Here is a 17,258-nt window from a genome sequence, read left to right on the forward strand (position 1 = left end):
TGCGCCGGTGGTGTATCGAATCTCACTATTCAATTCCCCACATCCACACCACAACCACCAAAGCAATGTGCAAGGCGGACATCTCGTTCCTCCTGAACCCGTTGGCCCAGGCCCCGATGACGCCCGATCGAGCGCCGGCATCCTCGGCGTCGCTCTTTCACAGCCTGTCGCCGATCATGAGCAGCCCCGAGCGCTCTCCGGTGTCCTACGCGAGCCATCGCCGCTTGGCGGCCCCGTACATGGCCCCGCTCGAGCAGCGCCGCAGCCTCAGCAAGCGCGCACGCCCGACCATGTCCATGGCGGCGCTGTGCTCTGAGTGCTTCAGCTCCAGCGACGATGAGCTCTCCGACGCCTCGGTCTCGGCCAGCGCGTCTCCCCCGCGCAAGACGCACTCGCCCGCGTGCCAGATCGAGGGCTGCAAGAACCTCTCCGTCTCCCGAGGCCTCTGCGTCCGTCATGGCGGCGGCTCCAAGTGCACCGAGCCTGGCTGCAACAAGCGCGCCAAGCTCTATCAGCGCTGCTTCCAGCACGGAGGCTACAAGATGTGCACCGAGCCCGGCTGCACCAAGAAGGCCAAGCGTTACGGCCACTGCTGGTCGCACGGCGGCGGTCACATCTGCGAGGCTCCCGAGTGCACGAAAGTGTCGACTCAGGGCGGATTCTGTTGGGCCCACGGCGGCGGCAATCGTTGCAAGCACGAGGGCTGCAATCGTCGCTCGTACCAGAAGTACGACTACTTCTGCATGCGCCACGCCACGGCTTAAAGCGGCCAGTACCGATAGCTAGTTAGGCATTTAGACTATTTAATTGACACCTCATTCCAGCCCATGCTCAGTGTTTTCGGTCTTTGTCTAGCCGGCAGGTAGCGGAAGGAGGCGTGTGGCGATCGATGCCTTCGCTGTTAGCGGTACATGGCAAAAGTTCACTTCAAAAGCTGAAGTTTGGCCCGTACTGTAGGCAGAAACTGAAGTTAGACGCAAAGACGCTGCTTTCCGATGGGCGCAAGTCGCTTTTGAGCAGCGAATTACCGCTGCCGACAGCGCTTTTAACGGACGTCTAAATCGGCGACTGCTAAGACACGCGCGACGGAGGCGAGCAAGCAACCTGCATCGCGCTGCTGCGAGCCTCTCGTCGCGCGCCAATCAGACCCCAGGCATGTTGAACCTGTCAACTTTGCCATCGTCAGCGAGAGAGGCACGCGTGCTTCTCTTCGGGGAATCTCCCGCCTGTCACTGGTCTTGGCGCGGCGCTAGTGTAGGGTGAGCTCGTGATGCTGGGCCGGCCGTCCCCGGCCAGATCTATGCCCCGCCGCACCCCCGGGACTAAACTTGAACGTACTAAGGCGCAGACTAACGCTGCGCGCATGCAGACGAATTTAACAAAAAAGCCGCGCTGCCGTGAGGTGGATTGCTCAGCTATCGCTGCCGATGCCTCTGTCGGGCCAACGCCACAATGCTCTATCCTCTCGGAGTCGTGTGACCTTGCTGCGCTGACAACCAGTTGCGCGTGTCTGCCTTCCGAAACGAGGAAGTTCTAGAACCTCGACGCGAAGGAGGTGATGCGGGATCGCGCCTGGTAGCGGATCCTGGCGCTGCCAAGACCACCAGGCTGGCGGTCTTGGGCGGGTTAGCAGCGCTAACTTAGCACGATTTGACTGGCAAATAACTTGTCCGCGTTTCTCGGCTCTTGCGCTGGTCAGGTTTTCTGCTTGGTTGTTTTCTGCTTGGAGCCGCAAACAGCAGGACAACCGTCGTTAAGCCAAGCCACTCAGTCTGTTCACAGTCCTCGGCGATCCATTTTGCCACCGGCTCACATTTGAATTTGCCTTTCGCGGAGCATTGCATTAGAATCCTCACCAGTATGCACTGCAAGGCCGATATCACCTTCTTGCTCAACCCATCCGGCCAGGTGGATAGCACCGCGGAAACGCCGTGCTCGAGGCCCGACCACGCCGACCTCGAGTTGACAGGGACCTCCTCGCCACCAATGTCGCTGTTCCGCAGCTTGTCGCCGGTCGCGAGAAGCCCCGACTCGGCTTTCACGCACCGGCAGACGCTGGTGGCACCGGACATCGTGCCCCGCGAGAAGAAAATGACCGACCTCCAATGTTACGGAAGCGGCACGACGCGGCTGCCGATGATCTCCATAGCTGCCTTGTGCGTCAGCAGTGACTCAAGCCCCAGCGGCAGCGTCGACGGCGAAGACGCTCAGTCCGAACTGGCATCAACTTTTGAATCCGAGCGCATGCCAAAACTTTGCAAGACCCACGCTCCTCCGTGCCAAGTCGAGGGTTGCCCGAACCTCTCTGTCTCCCGAGGGCTATGTGTGCGCCACGGCGGTGGCTCCAAGTGCACATTCCCCGGGTGCACCAAGCGTGCCAAACTGAACCAGCGCTGCTTTCAACACGGCGGATACAAGATGTGCACTGAACTTGGCTGTACCAAGAAGGCGAAACGCTATGGTCACTGCTGGTCGCACGGCGGCGGCCACATTTGTGAATCGCCCGAGTGCACCAAGGTGTCCACGCAAGGAGGCTATTGCTGGGCTCATGGTGGCGGCAACCGCTGCAAACACGAGGGCTGCAACCGCCGCTCCTATCGGCGGTACGACTACTACTGCATGCGCCACGCCAAGACCAAGATGGTGTACCAAGTCCGTCAATTCGGATGAGACTAGATGATAGCTAGACTAATTTATTCAACGCGCACTCTGCGATGCCCCGACAATATATTAGCGCCTTCGTGCCCATCGAGTTCGTGTGTCCTCAGGGCGTCTACTTCAGCGGTGCACACGTACACGATCGTGAGCAACGTAGACGTTGAAGGTGCTGCTTCATTTGACATGGCAGACAAGGCAAGGCGCTGTGCAGCCATGTACATGCTCTCTTTGTCGGCCGTGTACATGTAGCAAGTAGTAAGGCGATTGGCGAGACTAAGGGGCCGATATACTCACAACAAAGCTCGTGAGTGTGTGTTGCATGCCAGCTCAGGTTGGCCATTAACAAAGCGAAAGACCGAGACTCTGGAGCGTAAGCGAGCGGATTGCATTGGTCTAGCGGTCCCGGTTATGTTTGATATATCCACTTCAACTTTGAGCATACAAAAATCAAGTGGTTTTGTCAGTTGATACAGCTGCGACCTTAATCTGCCGCGGAGCAGCTAGACACGCAGCGCCTGCCCGAGCAATCAAGGCGATGCCGCGCGTTGACGATCCACACGGTTGAACTTCTGCGCTGTCCCGTCGCATGGCTGCTTGGTGCGTGCGGCGTGTTTCTTGCGGCAACTTCAGTTTTGCGAGACGGCGTCTATGCGGCGCCATGCCGCACGAAGCTCGTGTCAAGTAAATCCGCCCTGGAAGCGAAGGCTCCGACAAAGACAAGCTCGGCGCCGTCGAGGTCCGCGGGCCCCGAAATACATGGCGGGGTACTCGATTGCTAAAGGCTCGAGGATCTTGCGAAATCAACGCAAAATGCCCTGCGGGTCATGTAGGTTTTGCCTTGGCGTGCTATCACCTAGGTAGCGAAATGCGTGAGTGTTGTTGTTCGGTAAGACATCGCCGACGCTTCGGATGCCCAGTCTGTCCGGCGAGAACCTTGCCGCCACATGCCTTCGGGCGCTTGAGTTCGACGGCACTATGCACTCCACTTGTGTTGTGTGCAAAGTGTCCACACGGATGAGCACGCACCCACCACCGGACTGAATGTCGCATGACGGGGCTCGAGTCATGCGAGGCCCGCGCAGGTCTTTGACCCTTTGTTAGGAGGCGGCAAGTCGTGTGCCGCTCCGCTTTGTCTGCTTGGTTTTCAGTTCACAACTCAATTCACCGTTTCGTGAGCACATCCACTCAACCAAAGCATGTGCAAGGCGGACATCTCCTTCCTCCTCAACCCCTCCGCCACGGCGGACCATGCCGGCGACAGCGTCGAGGTGGCTGTTGCGCCTTCGTCTCCGTCCATGTCGCTCTTCCACTGCCTGTCCTCAGTGATGCAGAGCCCCGAACCAGCCTCGCCGTCGACGTCGCACCAGCGCCGCCTGATCGCGTCATGCATCGCTCCGCGTGAAAAGAAATTCAAGAGCATGCGTTCGTACGGGGATGACAAGGCAAACCTCCCCATGCTTTCGTTGGCTGCTCTGTGCGTGTCCAATGAGCCATTCGACCCGACGCTTGAGCTGTCGGCAGTCACCGAGGCTGCATCCCGTCCTCGCAAGAGCCACACTCCCCCCTGCCAGATCGAGGGCTGCAAGAACCTCTCCGTCTCCCGAGGCCTCTGCGTCCGTCATGGCGGCGGCTCCAAGTGCACCGAGCCTGGCTGCAACAAGCGCGCCAAGCTCTATCAGCGCTGCTTCCAGCACGGAGGCTACAAGATGTGCACCGAGCCCGGCTGCACCAAGAAGGCCAAGCGCTACGGCCACTGCTGGTCGCACGGCGGCGGTCACATCTGTGAGGCTCCCGAGTGCACGAAGGTGTCGACCCAGGGCGGATTCTGCTGGGCCCACGGCGGCGGCAACCGTTGCAAGCACGAGGGCTGCAATCGTCGCTCGTACCAGAAGTACGACTACTTCTGCCTGCGCCATGCGCCTCGCATTTTGGTTTCGACAACTACGGGAGCTGCTGTGGGAGCTAGCTTGTAGATCCAGGTTGGTAGAATAGATTAGATTAGACGGTATTTATTTTACACAAATTGCGTTGCACAAACTCTTATCGCCTTCCAATTTCAGTTGCGATTTTGCCAGCACTTCGCCTATCTACAGTACGAAGCAATGGTTTTCACAAAGAACTCCACCCGAGTTCTTTTAGAAACGATGAATGGTGACATTCCTTGTAAAAGAAAAAAATCCTTGGTTGTCAAGACAACAGCACGGTATGACAACAAAGGCATCTAGGGATCTAGTGGATAGCAAATGTAGCAATCCTAATGATTGCTTGAGCATGTTGAAAGTAACATGGTCGGAAGCACCCCCGAGCGTGAAGCACGCATTGATGCTCAGCAAAATTTGACCGTCAAAAGCGTAGACTACAATGCCATGGTACGCCCTGAACAGTACCAGGTACAGCAAGCGAAGCTGCGGGTCCAGGTCTTGTCACTCGTCCTACGCGTGGCGGCGTGAGAGATACACGCCTCCCACTGTGCCCGAACCAAGCAGAAATCTATGCACCAAGCAGCATTAAGCGCAGATTAAGGGGCACGAATCCATGCACTTTGGCCTGGAGAACGATTGCTAATAGCGTCTCAAAGCATGCTTCAAACAGGTCGCTGCGCGCAACCTGTGTGTTTATGGGCCCATTGCGCCAGTCGCCGCTCGCCAGCGCAAGTGTTATTAATACCGTCGAGGCTTGACCACGCGAAGGCGTGCACAAATGACCGCGTTGGTCACCTCCATTGGGTGGCCATCCCTGAACAACCCACGAACTATGCGAGGCCCTCCTGCTTCCAACGATGGCTCTGGATCAAACTACCACACCATTGTTCGGTCTTGCGCCGATATCCGATATCCACGGTTTTCTCCATTTGTTTTACGCCATTCGCAACTCCCCACTTGCCTTTGCAGCAACAATCGGTCTGTCTGTTCTCTGCTGGTCCCAAATCTGCTTGTCTAGTAGCCAAGAAACTGTTGTCTTGCGCTGGTGACCCGGGCTTATGTGTTCGAACGTGCGAGCGCCTTGGAGCACTATCGACCACAGCGCCGCGTTTGACGTATCTCATCCGCCGTTGCTAAACCGCTCACCTTTGCAGCCATCCGCCAGTGCATGGTCGAACTGGTAGCACCACACTTGGCTGAGCTTGCAGCTTTCGCCTCGCATTCATAAATCAATTGCTCACTCTCTCAGTAGACACCCACCACCACCAATCTATCTGCCGCCTCAACATGCGCAGCAAGTCGAACATCACTTATCTCCTCAATCCTGCCATCCAGGCCAAGACCTCCACGAAAAGCTGCCAGACGCCGGACCGAACAGCACAAAGCCCTGCCGACACCGCAACCTTGGCCCTCTTTCGCAGTCTCTCGCCAGTCCAAACTGTCACTTCTTCGTTGCGGTACCGGCAGCAGCTCCTGGCGAAAATCTCTCCACACGAGAAAAAGCGCGACCACCTCCAGTACCTGGACAGCAGGAGAGCGAGACTGCCATTGATGACTCTGGCTGCACTTTCATCGGTCGCTAGCTCCCCCTCAAGCTCCAGCAAGACACCAAGCGTAGTTTCAAGTCCCGGCGATAGCATCGAAGCACATTCGACAACGCAAGCTTCTTCCTCAACCACGAACCAAGGCGGTAAAACTCGTACCCGAAAGACCCATACCCGTCAATGCCAAGTGGAAGGGTGTCAGAACCTCGCCGTATCACGTGGCTGCTGTGTGCGCCATGGTGGTGGATCACGTTGCACGAAGCCGGGTTGCACTAAGCGCGCCAAGTTGTACCAACGGTGCTTCCAACACGGAGGTTTCAAGACATGCTCGGAACCCGGCTGCACCAAGAAGGCCAAGCGCTACGGCCACTGCTGGTCCCATGGCGGTGGTCACATCTGCGAAATTCCGGAATGCACGAAAGTCTCCACCCAGGGCGGACTGTGTTGGGCTCACGGCGGCGGCAATCGCTGCAAACGTGAGGGGTGCAACCGTCGATCGTATCAAAAGTTCGACTACTACTGCGCCCGCCACGCCTCGCCAATCTCGAGTGTTGCAAGCACGGAGACGAACCAAAGTTCTTGAGTTCAGCAGCAGCGCCCATGTAGAGAACCCAAAACTGTTATTTAAGAACGAAATACCAATCGAGAACATCCATGGTTCGATACTCACCACAGCGTTGGTCGTCGTCAATTGTAGCTAGTACGGACAGGTGCCTTTGTTGTGACCTTCTGCACGATGGCATTTGTGGCATTTGTAGAGTGGCCGCTTGCGTTGCTCCATGGGGCGAGTCCGAACGCGGCGCTTCCTCTTCCTGGCAGCGTCCACGTCGCTACTTGACACGCTTTGTTTGTTGACAAAGCGCGGGGGTCGTATCGTCGGGTCATGCTGGATGTTCTCCTCCACGGGAAGTTCCAGGGCTCGGTTCTTAAATGAAGATACGTAGTTGCGCACCAGGTAGCACTCGTCAAAGAAGTTCACGGCTTGGTTCATTGCACACAGCTTCTGTAGCGCAGCTAGCACGTGACGACACGGGATTCCCCACTGTAATCGTCTCGAACATGTGCACGTGCGGTGCTCCAAATCCACACGCCTCTGTCGGATCTTTGCGTTGTGCGAATTCCAAACGAAGGCGAGTTGGGCTGTGCTCATGCAAACCGAGTAGAGCGGGACACGGTCAAGTTGCTCTTTCATCAGTTGATCCGCCGCTGGTGTGACCACGCGGCGCTCCAACTCCCATTGTGTCGCGCGCTCGTGCCTTTGGAAGGCAGCGTGCATCGCAACAAGCGATAACACTTTGATGCATTCGTAAGGGAGCTGTTTCCTCACCGGCGCAAGGCCCAGTGTCTCCGTGCCGAGATCCAACTCCTCAAACCGCGTAGTCTGCCACCCGTACATCTGTCGAATGGCCAAGTACGGATACAAGCACCATTTCAACGGCTCCACTCCACGAATGTACTGAGCCGCCGCTTCATTTTGGCGCGAAAGCTGTGCCACAGACGCGAGATACTCGCTCTCGGCTTCCGCGCGCTGAGCTTGCCACACAAGTTCCTCGTCCTCTTCCTCTAGTTCGATGCAGTGTGTTTCACGCATGTCGTCCAGCAGGTGCTGAGTACACATCATTACATGGGGAACGAGCAATTCAGCGCATGCCGCTCCTAAGGCCCCGCGCCCGTTAACCACCACCGGGAACCTCCGCAGCGGGAACCCGTGCGCGATCAATTTCTCCAAGAACCACGTACAGTGCGTCATAGACTCCTCAGGCACAAGCGCGACTGCATGCATCATCGGCTGCAGGTTTCCATCTCGACCCACCAGCACCAACATGGTGCCGTTGTAGCTCGCGTGCTGCATCTCCACACTATCAATGCCCAGCACGCTCTGGTCGTTCCACACGCCGGTCGGGTCCAGCGCCAGCAACGCTCTCAGGAAGCACGACCCCGTGGCCGATCCCTCTCCAGAATGACCTCCTCCAGTCTGGCCAGCCTCCGTCTCGATAACAGTCGCCACGTGAGCGTTCAGCGCCTGCAGTTGCTCCAAGTACCCAGGCAGCTTCTGCATGGACTCGACCACCTCCGGAACGGCGTCTCCGTTGCGCCGCGCGGTCTCCAAGGCCTCCAGCAGGTCGCTCTTGGCCTTGTACACCATGCTCTTGCTGCACTGGAACGACTCGGCCGCTGCCAGCTGCGCCACCAGCTCGGCCGACGACACGCGCGCGTCCGCGTACACGGCGTCGCGCAGCAGCGCGCTCTCCTTGAGCTGCCGGGTCGTGGGCTTGGCCACGCTGTTGCACTGCGGACTGTGCGCCAGCGAGCCCGACGTCACGTACCAGAAGCGCTCGGCGCCGCCATTATCTGCCGCTGCCACCGCCTTCTTGGGCCGCGAGCACACGGCGTTGACGAGCCACGGACACGGCGCCTCGCTGGAGCACACGAACTTCTTGTAGCTGCCGCCGCTCACCTGCACGACCGCGCGCTTGCCCGCGCGCAGAGCCACGTCCTTGATGTGCGCCGTCAGGTCCTTGCCCTGCGTCCACCGCTGGGTCTTGAGCGCCGCCAGCTGCGCGTCTACGTTGCTATCGGCGGCGGCGTCTGCGGGCGGCGGCTCCAGCAAGACGACGGCGGGCTCCGGTGGCGGCGCTGGCAGCATTTGAAGGACGCAGTTCAGGAATGAATGTCACATCTGAAAAAAACTCACTTGGTTTTTGTATAGGAGGAGCACCCCTACGCAGTTCATCAATGCTCCAACAGCTGAAGGAGACTTCACATGTCCATTGAAGCAGACCTGTCTCGAGTCGAGCTTCAATTGACTCAGGAGTTGAGTAAATGCGGGCTATCGATGTCACGACTTGCCACGGAGACCACATTCCATGCACTGTCGCCAATTGATGCACAGTGCTGGAATTTCCAGCTCGGTTTCCAGTGGGAATCCATGGTTCAATGCCGTCTACAGAGACGTCGATTGCTTATAGACCGTGTTTACATTTAAGTTCGGGATATACACGTTGTTCTCTCTCTCTCCTAACACTAGGGAGGGGCCGACGAGTCGCGTCTGTTGGTTTACGCGTCATCGGTGTCGTCGTCCTCCTCGTCGCCGAGCGAGCCGAGCTTGCTGTTGTACGGGTTCGGGTACGGGCAGAGCAGCTTCGGGTCGTCGTAGTCCACGTCGGCGCTCATGTCCTTGGAGTCGTCGCTGCAGATGCCGTACGTGTAGTTGAGGCGCACGCAGACGCCGTTGGCGCACGGGTACACGGACGGATCCACGCAGTTGTTGAAGGCGCACTGCTGGCCGATGGGCGTCACGTAGAACTTGTGCTCGGTCAGGTGCATCCGGAGGTGCACCTCCTGCTCAGCGAGTACGAGCGCGGCGGCGGCGGTGGCGGCGGCAACGGCGAGGGTGGGCAGGAGCTGCATCGTCGAGGAAGGAGGGACTTGAGCTGGAGCGCGCGGATTCAGGAATGGATGGCGATCTTCGATCTGCCGGGGACGCTTTGAACTTCTGATTTATGTTTTAGCTGCTCTGATTGGCTGAGAACGAGATGGCTACAGCGATCATCGGGATTCCGTAGGTAACGTTGCAGCGCTCGATCAATCTGCACCACGTTGGTGGCGCACTTTTTTTTCATGAGAATTACAGTACTAGTAACTAAGCTTGTCACGAAACGGCTTCACTTATTTTTCACCTTGTTCTTGTTAACAGTGGCGCTGGCCCACAAGACCAGAGTCCAGTGCTAACACGGCTGAAACAGTCACTTGTTTGAATATTTTTCCTACCAAGACGAAGTGAACGTCATGATCGATCACTGCAGCTTACACGTGCACTTCGTCGTCCTCGAGGGCGTACTCCTCCATGCCCTCTTCCTCCTGGTCCAGCAGACGGTATCGCCGTTTGGCCTCCTGGTGTGCCAAGCACGACGCGAAAGGCCGACTCACGCAGCTGAAGGTGTAGCCGGCCAAGGAGCCGATCTGCGTGTACAGCTTGGTCACGCGATTGCCTGTCTGCAACTGCCATGCCGTGATCTCGTCTTTGAGACTTTGTGCACGATCGTTCTCGCCAGCTGCTCGTGCGACCGGATCAGCGACCGTAATTCCACTGCTAAGCGACTCCGGACCCTTCTTCTCCTTCTGGAATGCAGACGGCAGATCAATCGTTGACGGACGCAACAGGTGCGAACCGAACAGCTTTGATGCGCGGCCACTGAATACCACTCGTGACGGAGACCGCGAGCCGTCCTTTTCAGCCTTGAGAGGGTTGTCAATCCGTGTCAACTCGCGGTGGACCGGCTTGAGAACAGTTTCGTTTGAATTGGATTTCGGATCGCACATCGGTAGGTAGACCACGTTTAGATTCTGCTCCGCATCGGAGAGGGGCCACTGGTGCTTGATACGCATTGCAGGATCCAACTCGGTCGCCAAAACTTGCAACCACATGCGTCCCTGCTTGGCATTGTACACGGTGCCGATGGCCGACAAAATGGCACCGTTCTTGACGTAGAACAGCTCTTTAGCTGTGTTGGATGCTTCAGCACGGGCAGCTATCGAGTTATCTGGCGCGATGCTCATTGCAGCTTCTTCCTCCTGGTTGCTGCTTTTTGTGTGCGACTCGTCCGACGAGAGGAACACCTGGTAGTACTGCTTCGGGTTCATTTTCCCAGGCGCCGGGATTTCCTGGACCATGCATGTGTTGGTCTTGGCATTCGATTGGATCGCGTAGCCGTACCGGACAGGTTGACCGAGGTCCTCAAAGTCCTCCTCCTCCTCCTTCGATTCGTCTGCATTGTTATCTGGGCTGCCATTGCCAGCATTGTTGTCTTCACCGCCATCGTCCTTCGCATCCTTGCTAATGTTGGCCGGTTTTTCCGAAGGCAATGCTACCCGAATCCACATGTGCCCCCTGTCGTTGAGCACGCGCTGAGTAGAGGAGAACACAGATCCCGGCTCAAGGTGACCAACAATCTCTGCCTGCAGGTCAGCCGTACGTCGCAACGGAAGTGGTCGACGACTGTACACTGTGCGATAGAATCGCTCAGCGTTGTCGTTAGCTGGCACATCTTGAATGCGGTTGCTGCCCCAGGGCACCATTACCCGCTGAGCTGTGTTTGCGTTGCGTTCAATGATCCACGCATCTGGTCCTGCCGTCTCCACCACTCCTTCCTCTTCCTGATTCTCAACCACATCAAGCGTGGGGTGGTCTTCTTCGGTCTTCTTTTCACCGGCTTGCTGCAGCTCCTGCTGCGACTTCAGCGGTTGGATGCGCACCCAGACGCGGTCCTTCAGCAGCTTGCGCTCAATAGCGCGCACCACTCGATAGCTCTCCACGTTATACAACCTTGGTGCCTGCAGACTCGGGATCGCTCGAACCGGCAGCTCGCCCGCCCACTTGCCTCCTCGCCCCGCCACGTTTTGCAGATACACTGGTCCATTCCTGAAATACCCCAGTTCTTTCGGGTCCTCGACCTCAATCAGCGTCTTGTGGAACGACGCATTGATCCATCCGCCGAGCCCCGCGAACGCGGACGTCACCTTCACCGCCAACTGCGTGAAGTCCTGGTTGAACCTGCACTCAGTGGCTTGGAACACGCTCACAGGCGGCAGGAAGCGCTGCATGTGGCGCGGCATCGACTTCCCGGGGCCAGCGGACGACGAGGACGACACCGACGCCGAGTGCAGATTGAACACGGGCTCGCGGTACAGCTCCAGCCGGTCGCGCGCGCACATGTACGTCGGAAACTCTGCTCAGCACCACCACAGCATAGTAAAATCAAATCAGTTTTCTCTGCTACAGCCAGTTATCGCGCTGAATCACCGCGTACCGGGCAGTCTGCGCATGTATCGGAACTGCGCCGGGTGCGCCGCGACCGCCGAGGGCTGCTGACGCGGCGGGAGGTCGCTGCCGTCCACCGGTGCGGATCCAGTGGGGAACTCGAGCTGCGCGCGGATGTAGCCATTGTTCTTGGCGTTGGAGAAGTAGCCGCGGCGGATCTTGAGCCACACCTGGTCCTCGTAGTACAGCACGGCCGAGCACGCGAAGTACGAGCCCACGCGCAGCTCCCCGCAGCGGTCCAGCAGGCGCTCGCGCGGCGTCGAGTACACGAACAGGCGCTCGCGGGTCAGCAGCGCCGAGGAGGACGCCGCGCCGCCGTCCCGGCCGATGTACTGGAAGAACTCCTCCATGCTGATGGCGCCACGATTGACGCACTTTGACTACTGGAGAAAGAAAGGCAGAGTCGGGCGCACAAATGGAAGAGGATGGCAATTTCGGCCTATCATGTTTGAGGAAGAGTTGTCAGATCTGAGTTGAGTCGAATTTTGAGCCAATTAGAAAGTGGTAGAGTAGCCTATCAAATTGGACGATTTACACACGTGGTTTTTCTACCAATCGGATCGTTTTATCTTACATGTTGAAGCGGTCTCGTTGCTGCTTCTTGGTAGCAATGCACTTGTGTGTCTTCATCGAAGGCAAGACGAGTGTGGTTTGTACAAATATACCATGCTTCGTGCATTGTCAAGTGAGGTGCTGCTCTGATGCGATTGTCGGCAGCTTGGGAGGACGCTTACTGGCCCTCGCAGAAGGTCTTGGCGTTCTGGAAGATCTGCATCCAGGGGCTCACGGGGTGCGCCTCGAACTCCGCGGGCATGTACGGCCACTGGTACTTGAGGAAGCAGCGCTCCGGGTGCGGCATGAGGCACATGTGGCGGCCGTCGCTGGACACGAGGCCGGCGATACCCTCGGGCGAGCCGTTCGGGTTGAATGGGTACTCCGTCGTCGGCACGTTCGAGTCGTCCACGTAGCGGATGGCCGCCGCGCCGCTCGACACGTACTTCTCCTGGATCTTGGGGTGCGTGAAGTGCGCGCGGCCCTCACCGTGCGAGACCCACACGCCCAGGGACGAGCCGGCCATGCCGCGCAGCATGATCGAGTTCGACTCCTGGATCTGCACCGACACGAAACGGGACTCGTGGCGGCCCGACTCGTTGTGCACGAAACGCGGCTGCGCCGACGTCTTGGTCTCCTCCTCGATGGCCTTGGCCTCCGGGTGGTCTAGCCATCCGAGCAGCGTCATGAACTGGCAACCGTTGCAAGCGCCGAAACTGAACGTGTCCTCGCGGGCCTTGAAAGCCGCGAACTGCTTGAGCACGTCGCCGTGGAACTTCACCACGCCCGACCAGCCCTTGGCCGAGCCCAGCACGTCAGCGAACGTGAAGCCGCCGACGAAAGCCACACCGCGGAAGCGCTCGTCCAGGACCACGCGCTTGTTGACAAGGTCCGACATGGTGATGTCCCACACCTCGAAGCCGGCGTGGTGGAAAGCGGCAAGCATCTCGCGCTCGCCGTTGCTGCCCTCCTCACGCAAAACCGCAACACGGTGCTGAGCACGAGTGCTCAGCTGGCGCTCCGGCGTAGGCTTGGGCTCGTACGTAACCTTCCACTGAGGAGCCGTGCGGGTGCGCAGCGAGCGCTGCTCCTGGGCAACGCACTCGGGGTTGCACTGACGCTTCTCAAGCTCGAAGCTCGTAGCCTCCCACACGTCACGCAGGTCGACCATCTGGTCCTCTAGGACGCTCTCGCCGTTGACGCTCACCTTGATGGCGCCGTCGGTCGTCACCTTACCCAGCTTCACAAGCGGCACGTTCGCCTTGCTGAAGATAGCCTCCACCTCGGTGGCATGCTGGCCAGCGGCCACCTGGAACACGAAGCCTAGCTCCTCGGCGAACAGCACCTGGATAATGTCCTTGGTCGTCGCCTTGCCGCCCGCGAACGGAATGTCCACGTCGAGGCCGCAGTTGCCGGCGAAGGCCATCTCGAGCAGCGTAACAATAAGACCACCGTCGCTACGGTCGTGACCAGCGAGCAGGTGGCCGTTCTTGATGCCAGTCTGGATGGCGTTGAAGGCGTTCTTGAACAGCTCCGCGTCCTCCACATCCGGGGACACGTTGCCAACCTGGCCGTACACCTGAGCCAGAGCCGAACCACCAAGACGGTTCGCACCCTTGCCCACGTCCACGTAGTACAGCAGGCTGTCGCGAGCGTGGGTCTTGAGGTCGGGCGTCACCTTCAGCTCGACGTCCTCCGTAGGCGCGTACATGGTGATCACAAGCGTGCCGGGGGTCTTCACGTCCTTCTTGTTGACCTTGGCAGCCATGGACAGCGAGTCCTTGCCACCGTCAACGGCCACACCCACCTGCTTCATAAAAGTGGTCATCGCCTCGCAGCACTCGTACATACGCGCAGCCTCGTTGGGCAGCTTAGCGGCCCACATCCAGTTGGCAGAGCACTTGCAGTCGTCAAGACCGCGGCCGCCGAGAGCCGCCCACACCATGTTGGTCAGCGACTCACCAACGCTCAGGCGGGCCATGGCACCCGGGTTCACCAGACCCTTCACGGGCTGCTCACCACAAGCGCTCACCACACCCGTGAACTTGCCGTCCTTGTTGGGGATGTTCGACTGCGCCACGACGGCGCAGTCAGCAAGCGTCAGCTGCAGCGGGCCAACAGTCTGCTGCTGGGCAATCAGGCCGCTCACCGAGCGGTCAACCTTGCTGGTCAGGAAACGCTTGGAGCCGACCGACAGAAGACGAAGCACACGGTCCAGCGCATCGCGCAGGGTAATGTCAGCAGGGAGCGACAGCTCCGAGACGGTCTCCGTGGCCTTCACATCCGTGAAGGTCTTCTGCGGCATCTTGCCCAGAACAAGGTCAAGGTCAAGGTCGAACGGCGTCGAGTCGTCCTGCGAGTCGTGCAGCACGACATGGCCATCGCCGGTGACCTGGCCCAGAAGAGCGTACGGGCAGTTCTCGCGCTTGCAGATCTTGTCGAACAGCTCGACGTGCTCAGGGCGAAGCAGAAGGGCGTCGTTTTCCTGGTACTCAGCGCCCCAGATCTCGAGCACGGACAGAGTGTCGTCACCAACCAGAATGTTGCGCACCTCGTAGCGAGCGCCACCGCGGTTAGCGTCACCCGGCTTGGAGTTCGACACCTCAACGATCTCCTTCAGCACGTTACCGTTGCCACCAGCGCCTTGGTCGTGGATCGAGACGATGGGGTTCTTCTCGCCGAGGTCGCAGCAAGCGCGGATGACCTTGTTCAGCTTGCACTCCATCTCGGCATCACCACGCTGAACGGCGTTGAAGTCCAGGTCAGCAGTCTTAGTGTCCTGGATACGGCTAGAGGCGGCACCACCGCCCATACCGATACGGTAGCACGGGCCACCGATCTTCACGACCCACATCGAGATCTCGGGCTCGCCCTTGGTGCAGTGGCGGCCGTCCAGCTGGCCGAGACCAGCCGAGAACATGATCGGCTTAATGTACTCACGGCGCTCACCGTTGGGCAGCACCATGCCGAACGAACGGGCGAAACCCGTAACGACGGGCTCACCGAACTTGTTGCCATAGTCCGAGGCGCCGTTCGAGGCCTGGATCAGAATGTCACGGGGGTGGGCAAGGTTCGAAGGGTACTCGAGCTTCTCGTCCTCCCACGGAAGCTTGTATCCCTCGAGGTTCAGGTTGCCCACCGAGTAGGCGCTGACACCAGCAACGACGTTGGCACCACGACCGGTAGCCTGGACATCACGGATACGGCCACCCGTGCCGGTCTCAGCACCAGGGAACGGCGCCACGCCCGACGGGAAGTTGTGGGTCTCAGCGGTTAGCAGCAGGTGGCTGTCAAGGGTGCGCTCCTGCACGGCCGAGGGCTCACCGGGGTTCACGGGGCCGAGCGTGACAATGTTGGCGCCCTGGATGACGGACGAGTTATCGTGGAAGGCGATGACACTGTTCTTCTTGGCGTTCTCGGTGAGCGTGTCCTTGACCATCTTGAAGAGCGTCGTGGGCATCTCCTTGCCGTCGATGACGATCTTGCCGCCGAAGAACCAGTGGCGCGAGTGCTCCGAGTTACTCTGACCCATGTCAAAGCACTCGACGTCCGTGGGGTTGCGACGCAGCTTCTCCTTGAACAGGTTCAGGTAGTACTGCAGGTCCCAGTCGTCGAAGCCGAGGCCGATCTCCTCGTTGATCTCCTTGAGCGCGTCGATGCCGCGCTCCATGATGGGGATCTTGCGCACGAGCTGCACCGTCTTGCCGTGCCAGAAGCTGGCCAGCGGCTTGTCGTACACCTGCTGCGTCATGCGGTCGCACTCGTGGCGGAGCAGCGCCTGCTTGAGCGTGTTCAGGGCCTCGGGCGTGGTGGCCGTGTAGCGCACCAGGTAGCGCGTGGCGCGCTCAATGCGCTTGATGGCGGAGATGCCGCAGGCCTGGCAGATGGCCACGGCGTTGCTGGACCAGGCCGTGGAGAAGTTCATGCGCGGGCCGACCTCCACGAGCCACTCCTTGCTCTGCTCGGCGGCGGCCAGGAACGGCTCGTCCGCGCGCGTCTGCTGCGGCTCGAAGGTCTCGCTGAGCAGCCAGTGGAGCGTGTCCTGGTCGGCGGTGGACAGCGGGCCGGACCCGGCCGTGGTCTCCACGTAGAAGCAGTACTCGGTCACGAGCTCGTCCACCTGCAGGCCGGCGTCGGCGCCCACCTGCGCGCGCAGGTAGGCCAGCAGCGTGCGGTTGGCGTGCGCCGTGAAGGCCGGCGTGCGGTAGAAGCGCAGCAGCGCGCTGGCGTGCGCGCTGGCGGCGGCCGTCTTCTGCTTCTTCTCGGGCGACGAGGCCATGGTCGGAGGAGGTTGAAGCTCGGGGAGGAGCTGGCGGAGGGTGGGGCGGACACTGCAAAAGCGGTTGTGTCTGCGTGTTGGGCCGTGCCTCTTGCCTCGCCCCTGGGGCCAGTGGTTAGATATGGATACAAGCAGAACGCATTCTGATTGGCTGAAATGAGATTTTGGACCAATCACACGCGACTAAGGACCGAAGCCCTACATAGACCCTGACACCGCGGAGCAATGCTTGGACAGCAGAGCCTCCCATCGCGCGGATTAACGATTTGCACCGGAAGCGCGCGCGCGAAAGCTACCGCGGCCAGCATCCCAGCATTTGTGACCAAGACGACCAGCGGTCGGCCAACCGTCGGTCGTCTAGAAGTAAAAATTATTGAAGGAATCGAGCTGCAAGTTCCTAGGTTTAATTGATCTGGTGACCCGGACATCCTGCGCATCCGCGTGTGCCACATCCGCATCGGCGGACAAGCTCCTTCCCATAC

General features: G+C 59.2%; 10 protein-coding genes across 10 annotated transcripts; 3 read left to right on the forward strand and 7 right to left on the reverse strand.

The window, feature by feature from the left end:
• Positions 1–59: 59 nt before the first annotated feature.
• Positions 60–764, forward strand: PHYSODRAFT_559360 (hypothetical protein; the record flags this gene model as incomplete). Its single annotated transcript, XM_009529458.1, has 1 exon — positions 60–764. The coding sequence occupies exon 1, from the start codon at positions 66–68 to the stop codon at positions 762–764; it is 699 nt and encodes a 232-aa protein (XP_009527753.1). The 5' UTR covers positions 60–65.
• Positions 765–1,860: 1,096 nt separating this feature from the next.
• On the forward strand, positions 1,861–2,670 carry PHYSODRAFT_332444 (hypothetical protein; the record flags this gene model as incomplete). Its single annotated transcript, XM_009529459.1, has 1 exon — positions 1,861–2,670. One exon carries the CDS (start codon positions 1,861–1,863, stop codon positions 2,668–2,670), a length of 810 nt encoding a protein of 269 aa, XP_009527754.1.
• A 1,154-nt stretch (positions 2,671–3,824) lies between these two features.
• On the forward strand, positions 3,825–4,631 carry PHYSODRAFT_559366 (hypothetical protein; the record flags this gene model as incomplete). The annotated part of the gene is made up of 1 exon (XM_009529460.1): positions 3,825–4,631. Exon 1 carries the CDS (start codon positions 3,855–3,857, stop codon positions 4,629–4,631), a length of 777 nt encoding a protein of 258 aa, XP_009527755.1. The 5' UTR covers positions 3,825–3,854.
• A 2,190-nt stretch (positions 4,632–6,821) lies between these two features.
• PHYSODRAFT_499122 (hypothetical protein) lies at positions 6,822–7,400 on the reverse strand (the record flags this gene model as incomplete). Its single annotated transcript, XM_009529461.1, has 1 exon — positions 6,822–7,400. One exon carries the CDS (start codon positions 7,398–7,400, stop codon positions 6,822–6,824), a length of 579 nt encoding a protein of 192 aa, XP_009527756.1.
• Positions 7,401–7,499: 99 nt separating this feature from the next.
• PHYSODRAFT_413197 (hypothetical protein) lies at positions 7,500–7,715 on the reverse strand (the record flags this gene model as incomplete). The annotated part of the gene is made up of 1 exon (XM_009529462.1): positions 7,500–7,715. A coding segment is annotated over one exon (216 nt), but the record flags the coding sequence as incomplete, so codon positions are not given.
• On the reverse strand, positions 7,713–7,976 carry PHYSODRAFT_501796 (hypothetical protein; the record flags this gene model as incomplete). The annotated part of the gene is made up of 1 exon (XM_009529463.1): positions 7,713–7,976. A coding segment is annotated over one exon (264 nt), but the record flags the coding sequence as incomplete, so codon positions are not given.
• Positions 7,977–8,303: 327 nt separating this feature from the next.
• Positions 8,304–8,771, reverse strand: PHYSODRAFT_503156 (hypothetical protein; the record flags this gene model as incomplete). Its single annotated transcript, XM_009529464.1, has 1 exon — positions 8,304–8,771. A coding segment is annotated over one exon (468 nt), but the record flags the coding sequence as incomplete, so codon positions are not given.
• Positions 8,772–9,051: 280 nt separating this feature from the next.
• PHYSODRAFT_354683 (hypothetical protein) lies at positions 9,052–9,569 on the reverse strand. Its single transcript, XM_009529465.1, has one exon. It carries the CDS (start codon positions 9,533–9,535, stop codon positions 9,182–9,184), a length of 354 nt encoding a protein of 117 aa, XP_009527760.1. The 5' UTR covers positions 9,536–9,569; the 3' UTR covers positions 9,052–9,181.
• Positions 9,570–9,931: 362 nt separating this feature from the next.
• On the reverse strand, positions 9,932–12,295 carry PHYSODRAFT_500999 (hypothetical protein; the record flags this gene model as incomplete). The annotated part of the gene is made up of 2 exons (XM_009529466.1): positions 9,932–11,856; positions 11,935–12,295. The coding sequence occupies 2 exons, from the start codon at positions 12,293–12,295 to the stop codon at positions 9,932–9,934; spliced, it is 2,286 nt and encodes a 761-aa protein (XP_009527761.1).
• A 195-nt stretch (positions 12,296–12,490) lies between these two features.
• On the reverse strand, positions 12,491–16,776 carry PHYSODRAFT_544320 (hypothetical protein; the record flags this gene model as incomplete). The annotated part of the gene is made up of 2 exons (XM_009529467.1): positions 12,491–15,537; positions 15,637–16,776. 2 exons carry the CDS (start codon positions 16,774–16,776, stop codon positions 12,676–12,678), a joined length of 4,002 nt encoding a protein of 1,333 aa, XP_009527762.1. The 3' UTR covers positions 12,491–12,675.
• Positions 16,777–17,258: the final 482 nt, after the last annotated feature.

This window comes from Phytophthora sojae, assembly GCF_000149755.1.
Source record: "Phytophthora sojae unplaced genomic scaffold PHYSOscaffold_4, whole genome shotgun sequence".
Taxonomy (NCBI): Eukaryota; Oomycota; class Peronosporomycetes; order Peronosporales; family Peronosporaceae; genus Phytophthora; species Phytophthora sojae.

Bases quoted from the DNA above. Each gene is read 5' to 3' on its own strand.
- PHYSODRAFT_354683 (XM_009529465.1), bottom strand. From the start codon at position 9,535: ATGCAGCTCCTGCCCACCCTCGCCGTTGCCGCCGCCACCGCCGCCGCC.